General features: G+C 43.7%; 1 protein-coding gene across 1 annotated transcript; it reads left to right on the plus strand.

Annotated features, from left to right (window-relative positions):
• The first annotated feature begins 1,837 nt into the window (after window positions 1-1,837).
• On the plus strand, window positions 1,838-8,014 carry LOC124548809. Its single transcript, XM_047125196.1, has 2 exons — window positions 1,838-2,144; window positions 7,752-8,014. The coding sequence occupies exons 1-2, from the start codon at window positions 1,874-1,876 to the stop codon at window positions 7,928-7,930; spliced, it is 450 nt and encodes a 149-aa protein (XP_046981152.1). The 5' UTR covers window positions 1,838-1,873; the 3' UTR covers window positions 7,931-8,014.
• Window positions 8,015-8,612: the final 598 nt, after the last annotated feature.

The following is an 8,612-nucleotide window of genomic DNA, read 5'->3' on the forward strand; positions in this document are numbered from 1 at the left end:
ACAGTTATTAAAAAGATCGTTGCCATTATTGGTCTCTTAAGACAGAGGGAGTGGGAACTTTATCGTAATACACATATGGAACACACCATTAGTCTCAGGAGATGGCCACTGTAACTGTGACGAAACATTGGTTTCTCCAGTACAGTTGAGACGTGGTGCGCCTTTTCTGGTAAAACAGCTCCTTGGCGCGACACCATCGATTACCCGGCTGTACTAGGGTCTTTGCCCCTGTTGTGATCTCGCAGGTGTTTGGCGCTCGGGGCTGTTGGTGTTGGATTCGCTACGAGGCGCAAGGGCGTGCTTGCGTGGACGAAAGAGGAAAACACGCGCTCTCGGCCAGCTGCGGCACGCCGGGTCGACCTCGTAAGGCGGTCGCGAGTTTGTGGTGGACCTGACTAATGTCAACTCCGGGCGCTGTCGGTCGCATTGCTTTGGTGCCTGTTTTCTCGGAGAGATCAGTCCCTGAAAATCACCTCGAACAACGCTCTTTATCGAAGGTGGGGTGATTTTGGCGCCTTCGTTTCGTTCAACGATTTGCGTTGCAGCGAGTGTACCTGTTGCTTGGTTGCCCTAAGGTACATGTTGTTGAAGTAAGAGCAGCCGGCAGAGTGTGTAACTGCACGGAGACCAGCAGTTAGTTTCCTTTTAAAAATCCGGTGGTTGGATTACTATTAGGAAGCTGATTAGCTCGAAGGTGTGTGTGTTATACACAAACACACACACACACACACACACACACATTTATATATATATATATATATATATATATATATATATATATATATCAAGAATCCTCAGGAAATATGATATTAAAAGCGTCCTTACGGCTTTGGCCAAAACTAGATCCCTTCTTGGATCGGTGAAAGATGATTTGGGACTGAGGAAGCCTGGGGTATACAAGATTCCCTGTCACTGCGGCAAGGCCTACATTGGACAGACTATCCGTACAGTGCAAGATCGATGTGTGGAACATCAACGGCATACACGTCTGCTCCAGCCGGAAAAATCAGCCGTTGCCGAACACTGTCTTAATGAAGGGCGCAATATGTCCTTCAAAGAGACGCAAAATATTGCCTCGGCTTCCCGTTACTGGGATTGTGTGTTGAAAGAATCAATTGATATACGTCAGTATGATGATATTATTAATAGAGACAGAGGTTTTCCTTTAAGCAAGACGTGGAATCCTATTTTATCACAGATAAAACAACAACGGTCTGGTTTCCGACCGGCTGCATTTTAATTTTGCGATTCCTCGCTTTTGACAGTTTTCACCGATGGCGCCGCTGCAATTTCTTCGCCTCACAGAGGGCAGCTCTTCCGCTGCTCGCGCACGCGCAACGGCAGTACCCGCGGTATAAAGGAGCCGCCGAAGCTGAGGTCTCTTCAGCTCCGGCGTGATTCTGCGCTCAATCTCACCTGAAGATGGCGGCCAGATGGTCCGCCGAAATATCGTGTTGTCGTTAGGCTGCAAACCCGTGAAAATCATCAGTATTTGATACGTCGGGAAAATCTACGCTATCACACATTTTTGTACTGTTTGTGTGCAAAGACCGCGCTGTAGCGTCCGAAGTGGGTTTTTTGTTCACCTTATATAACAGACTAGATAATAATATCCTGTTGCATGAAAGGGCAAAAGAACAAGACCTTTTGGAGTAACGACTACGGTAAAATGGTAAGAGATAATTTGTGGTGATTGTACTCTACTAGCACACGTTTGAACTGCACATGCAAACATTTGCCTCCCAGTAGCGATAACGTATCTAGTTGACAGCGCCCTGTTGCTATAAAAGACGTTGCGATTCTTTGACGGCTTCACAGTACGGCAGTCTAGCTGGAAAGTGTAGACAGTCTTCCGTATCACACAGGGAAGGAGATGTCGCGCCTCTTGCTGCTGCTGCTCGCAGGATCCTACCTGGTTGTGTTCTGCGTGCCACACGCCACGGCTCAAGACGACACCAAGTCGATTGCACAAGACGATTATGACGACGGCGACAACTACGATGACGCTTTGACATATCAGTTACTTCGGGCGGGAGGTGATGGAGAAGAGGAGGAGCCCGATATCAGCCCAATCTTCGCCCTTAAAACGTTCAGCAGCGATGGATCGTCGCCGGACGGATCCGAGGGCACAAATACTGAACAGGGTACAGTTCCCAATTTTTAATACTTAGTCTTCATAAAATGTGATGTTCAAAAGGTCTCAAAACGTTAGGTCTAAATCAATCATATGGGAGAGTTCCCTAAACTGAGTGTTACGACAAGGAAAGGAAGACTTCAGTTTAAAGTGCCCTCGACGACGTGTTCATTGCAGACGTAGCACATGTTTGATTTGTGGAAGGACATGGTAGGAAATCGGTTGTGATGTTGAGAGAGGAAGCATCCCGACATTTGCCTTTAGTGAGTTAGGGAAATCACAGGAAACTTAAATCTAAATGCCATGAAGGGGATTTGAATCGCCATTCTTCCGAATGTGAGGTCTGCGTCTTACTGCTTTTTTGTCTTTAAGGATTCAGATTTAAGGTGATAGGCAATCGAATCCAAGTTTATTATTTACCTTTCACAAGTTCATAAAAAGAGCTACAAAATATTTAGCTTTCACGTAATAATCCTAAAACATTACCCCAAAATTTTGTATTTATCGTATAATCTCGGCTGCTGGCTCGAATTATGCCGACACTAAATCAATTGCTAATTCAAAAATAATTCGATAATTTAATGAAATTACTGCAAAAACAACGTTCAGTTTCACAAAACTCGCATATAACACAAGGAAAATGTGACTTTAGGGACCAATATGGTGGTCACATCTTTACGTGTACCATTTCACCTCATAGCGGTGACTCGCAACAGTAGATGTTTGTGTTGATGCATAAAACGTTGGCTCATTTTGTTAAACATTCCTGGTTTTCATCGTAGAACAAGACATGTAATGTTCTATGAAGTAGGTCTTGAGCAGTTTCAACCGGAATTTCATACACCAACCAGTACATGTAGTTCCAAAGAAAAAAAAAAGAAGAGAAGATCTAAGAGAATGAGTTAGTTGATCACACTAGCCATTGTAAAGTTCCTCGCCTTCCAGTAGTATGACTAATGGATCAGCTGTCTGGATTCCAAAGGATATACCATCGAAACAGACTGGTGCCCTCTCACTGGACCTCTGTATAGTCTTGCAGAGGAAAGAGAGGCGCCGGTCGAGGTGGCCGAGCGGTTCTAGGCACTACAGTCTGGAACCGCGTGACCGCTACGGTCGCAGGTTCGAATCCTGCCTCGGGCGTGGATGTGTGTGATGTCCTTAGGTTAGTTAGGTTAAAGTAGTTCTAAGTTCTAGGGGACTGATGACCATAGCAGTTAGGTCCCATAGTGCTCACAACCATTTGAACCATTTTGAAAGAGAGACGGAATGTCTGACAACTCTGGCAGCAAATCGTTTACGAAAACGTTTGGGAACACCAAGTGTTAAACTTGTCTTCTCACATGAAAAGTAGAAATTGTACGCAGTTCAGGATATAATACAGGATGTAACTCCATCTGGGTTGGGAGTGCCGTAGGAGCCGGACGGAGAGAGAAAGAAGTAAACAGCAGATAGAGAGTTGGAGGAAGAGGTCGACAAAGAGATGGGCGACAGTTTCAAGGAGATGGACAGAGTGGGCGAGGGAAGAGGAGATGGACAGAAAGAGTTGGTGGAGGAGGAGACGGAAAGAGGGGATGTAGGACAGAGAAAGTGGAGGAGCATGTGGATAGAGGGAGTGAAGGGGAAATGGATAAAGAGAGAACGGAGCAGAAGATAGAGAGAGGGTGGAGGAGGAGGACGAGATGGAGGACGAGGAGGAGGAGATGGTGACAGGGATGGGGAAGGAGGAGGTCACCAGGGGGAGAAGGAAGGATGAGACAGAAAGAGGGGGGCGGACGAGGAGATGCGTGCAATATGTGTGAAATACTCGTACACTGTCGAAGTTATGGGAAAAACCTGGTCCTGTGTATAAGAAAAGTTTACACAGCGAGTTTCACATTCAGGAATCAGATTTCTCTGTTGATTGCTTGTGAGAAGTTCGTGTTTTGTCTCGTGTAACAAGGGGAAACGACTACCAACAACTGATGAAATTCGACAGAGGTAGATTCGCAGTCTGTCAAGACTGGGATTGGTCGTTCCATGGTATTGGTGCTCGTGTCGGTCAGAACCTCGCGACTGTCGCCCGAATGTGGAATCGATGGGTTCAGGATGGCCACACTCAACGAGTACAGTACAAAACCTGTAGACAGCTCTATGTTGATAGTGTCTGAACAGGAACCCAAGTTCAGTGATACATCGTTTCTAAGAACAAGGAAAATGATATAAATTAAGGTCTTCAACTCTTTCACAGGTACTGAGTGAATTAGGAGTTATAATTTAATACCCTTCCAATAATCAGTAGATTAGTGAATAAAGAACTAATATGCTAGCAACTGCCACTATTGCAACTGCTTGTTACGCCAATGAAAAAGACTGCTGAACATAACTGTAAGAAGAGACACGAGATGTTCATTGCGACACACGAATGTTGTATACTTTTTTGTGTGCCACCGAGCATTGTTACCTCACCGACCACTTGGTTGAGGTTTCCTACTTCACATAATCGTAGCAAATTATTATCTGTCTTTCAGTTAGACGTTGCAGGAGAGTTAATTTCATTGTTTGAAGAGTTTGCTCCCGTAGCACATAAGTGATACATCTCCAGACGTGGATTCTTTTTCATGTCATTACGCAAACAGACCGATGTTAACGTCACAGTAATTTACAATGAACGCTCTATATATCAAAGTTCAGTGATCAAACGCACCCATAACTATTAATCGGTGATTTTTTTTAAATAGAGCCTAAGTCAAGAAAATCAACTTACCATGAAAATTTAAAAAACCTGTTATAGAAGAAAAATATCAGAAATAAGAAAGTCTGCTCCTGTGAACTAGTAGTATAGGTGTCCTTTTTATTGCTGTATACATTATTTCATGAATACAGAAACATACAACGCTATGGTCTTTTAAAATCAGAAAATATTGGCCCTTTAAAAAAGTTTAGGAAGAAGGCACTGAAAGAAGTGTTGATATTTGGCCACATTAGTGAATTAAATGCCACAAACACAACTCTAAGCTGCAGAGTATGCCTTGTAACATGCAACTGAAAATCACATTTTGTTTTAAATGGGCGTAAGTCACTGAAATGTACCCTTTTAGACCTGAACATTTGGCGATAGTGTTGTGAGTGCAAACAGTTGAAGAGCTAGTTGCTGCGTGACTCGTGTCTCCCGAGTTTGTGGTGTGTTTATTAGGAGCAAAATGTGTGGTGCTGAATTTATTTATAGTTATACTGAAGACGAGACGCGAAAAAGAGGGATACGACGAAATTAAAACTTTGGCTTGAGTTTCACTATCTTCTACTGCTACACCGGACCGGTCAACAAGTGACTGGATGGAAGCCTTAGACTTGTTTAGCGATTTTGCATATAGTTTTCTCTGGTTCTCGTCCAAATCTTTTTGCTAACGTACGGCGGTGGTAGTTCTTGTATGCTTTGCGCGTAGATCTTTTCACAGACGCATGATTCTTTCCTCACCTTTGCCTGTCTTCATTTGTGTATTCCCTTTTAAACCGAGAGTGCAACAGCCTTCGCTTCCTCTGCACTTTAGGAATTTCTGAACAACGAAAACCTATGACTTTCTTTACCTAGAGAATATATCACCAGGTAATAAATCTGTGATTCCATGGCTAGCGTGTGAAGGTAGAATATAAATCGTTGTAAGCGTTGTTACACATAAGCAGAGCTTATGAACAGAATATGTGTCAATCAGTCTGTTTTAAAGGCCGTAAGTCAGTGCTACTCAGGATGTTATCAGTTCACCAAATAGCACAGCACATTCCATAAAGCAGCGTAAAACATGGAAAACTTACAGTCACTGAAGTTCATACATCTGGGATTCTGGATTTTAAAGACTGGTGGACAAAATCTCATAAGAAGACGAGAGTTTCTGAAGAAACGAGGAACAAGCCAAATTTTTACAGATACAACTTTGCAGTCAGCAGTGTCTTCCACTTTGCATATGCGAGTGCCAGAGTTGCGCCCGTCGACGGTTTGATGTGTATCAACGGGTTAGTGAGTCACACATTCTTCATGGCACATCTGCGAGAACCTGTTGCTCCACCAAAACACCCTGCTTACCATCAGTACAGGTGCCAATTAAAGTTCAAAAAATTCAAGACTTAGAAAATACGCAGCAGTACATTCCAAATGATTATATGGAATTATACGACGAACTTTTGAGCTGGACCACTGACTGTAGCACATCACATGACGACGCCTGAGGAACAATACGTCAGAAGTGAAAAGACTTGAGTTATGGCCCCTTACTTGCAATTATCGCGAACCTCTCCACCAGCGCAAAGTCGCAAGCGACTACAAGAAAAGTGCAGGTGACACCTGTATAAAAGACGGATAAAAGAACGGAAACGCAAAATTACGTACTAATACCCTTGATTGCGCATAATTTTTGAACATAATCTGAGTTTGAACATAATAAATTTCCTATGTCCAAGAATCAGCACAGTTTTAGAAAGCATTGCTCGAGCGAGATCAGCTTGACCTCTCCTCACATGATAAACTGCGATGAAGAGCAGCACGTTGATTCCAAATTTCTATATTTCCGAATATACGAAGGTACGAGCGTATGGAATAAGTGAGTGGCTCGAAGGCTTCTTAAATAATAAATCCAGTAGGTTGTCCTCGACTGCGAGTGTTCATCAGAGACAAAGGAATCGTCAGGAGCGCCACAGCAGTGTGATAGGACCGCTGTTATTTTTAATATACATAAATGACCTAGCTGACAGGATGGGCAGCAATGTTTATGGTGCTGTGGCGTACAGGAAGGTGTCGAAGTTGAGTGACTGTAGGAGGATACAAGAAGACTTAGACAGTTGGTGTGGTGAATGAGAGTTAGCTGTAAATGTATAAAAATGTAAGTTAATGCATATGCGTAGGAAAAGCAAATCTGTAATGTTCGGATACAGCTAAGTAGTGCCCTGCATGACACAGTAGCACCTTTTAAATTTCTGAGCGTAACTTTGAAAAGCGATATGAAATGGAACCAGCATGTTGAACACTTTGATAGGGAAGGCAAATGGTCGACTTCGGTTTATTGAGAGAAGGGGAAACAACAAGTACGTTTTACTGGCAGAACATTGAGAAGATGCAACAGACCTACTAAAAGACTGCCTGAACCACGCCTTTCTGTCCCCTTTTGGATTCTTTCTGAGAGTTTTGAGATCTTACAACACAGGATTGATCAAGGGCAGCGAAAAAGAGCAGCTTTCGCGATGTGGAAAAGACTGTACGACTCTGGCAAGCGATTTGGGAATACTGTCATTAAGGAAATCCATTTTTCATTGTGGCGAGATATTTTCACGAAATTTGATTACAAACTTTCTCGCCCGAAAGCCAATATATGCTGCTAACTCCCACCTACATAGGAGAAACAACTATCGTGATAAAATAAGAGAAATAAGAAGTGACACGGAGTGATTTAGGTGTTAAGTCTTCCAGTGTGCTACTCTAGAGTGGAATGGTAGAGAGATAATCTATAAGTGTTCGTATGTACTACAAATCACTCAAGTGTCAATTGCAGAGTAATCAGTGGCTTCCTTATTTTTGGTAAGTAATAGGTCTTGAGCTTGATTGGCTGTCAATTTTGAGCTGTAATTACCGAACGTCATTTGTTCCTTTTAGCGTCACGGAAAGGAGCAGCTGCACATGCCGGCCTCGCCAGGACAGCGGCTCATGCCGAAGCCAGGACAGCAGGCAAAGCCAGAACAGCACACAAATTGAGGACTGCCGCCAAAGCCAGGGCAGCTGCCAATAAGGCTGGCAGAGCAGCGGCGAAGGCTGCCGGGACACACCACCAGTGACTGCAGTCCCATCTGCGAACAGTCAGCGGATGTAGGTTATCACTGCGATGATTCTAATATCTTATGTATCACAATTGTGAGAAATGAATAAAAATGATTGCAGCATTTAAAAATCTACATTTGTTGTTTTATGCAGAGAAATAGCAGTACTTCACTTCCTCATAGAATAATGCTGACATACGAAGTTCGTTGAATGAGAAAGCAGCACAACTTTTCTCGGCCGGTTTCAGTTGACAAAATGCGGAATGTTCCAGCTTTAGACCCAATAGTTTCACGACATTCTGACAGGTATCAGCGCTATTCGTAGATTTCACAATGGTGTCTATAACGGAGGTGCATTCGAAGTCATTGAGTTTTGGCGGAAAACCAGAGAATCTCAGATATTCATAGGCGCTTGGAGAATGTCTACGGACTCCCGGCAGTGAGTCCTGCAACGTTTACGCGTGCAGACTCTCTCATTCGAGCTGACCGGAGTGGCTGGGCAATTCTAGGCGCTACAGTCTGGAACCGCGCGACAGCTACGGTCGCACGTTCGAACCCTGCCTCGGCCATGGATGTGTGTGATGTCTTTACGTTAGTTAGGTTTACGTTGTCCTGAGTTCTAGGGGACTGATGACCTCAGAAGTTAAGTCCCGTAGTGCTCAGAGCCATTTGAACAATTTTTGTCTCATTCGAGGTGATG

This window comes from Schistocerca americana, chromosome 1, assembly GCF_021461395.2.
Source record: "Schistocerca americana isolate TAMUIC-IGC-003095 chromosome 1, iqSchAmer2.1, whole genome shotgun sequence".
NCBI classification, from domain to species: Eukaryota; Metazoa; Arthropoda; class Insecta; order Orthoptera; family Acrididae; genus Schistocerca; species Schistocerca americana.

Bases quoted from the DNA above. Each gene is read 5' to 3' on its own strand.
- LOC124548809 (XM_047125196.1), top strand. From the start codon at position 1,874: ATGTCGCGCCTCTTGCTGCTGCTGCTCGCAGGATCCTACCTGGTTGTG. The intron at 2,145-7,751 runs GTACAGTTCCCA...TGTTCCTTTTAG, and splicing joins GGGCACAAATACTGAACAGG to CGTCACGGAAAGGAGCAGCT.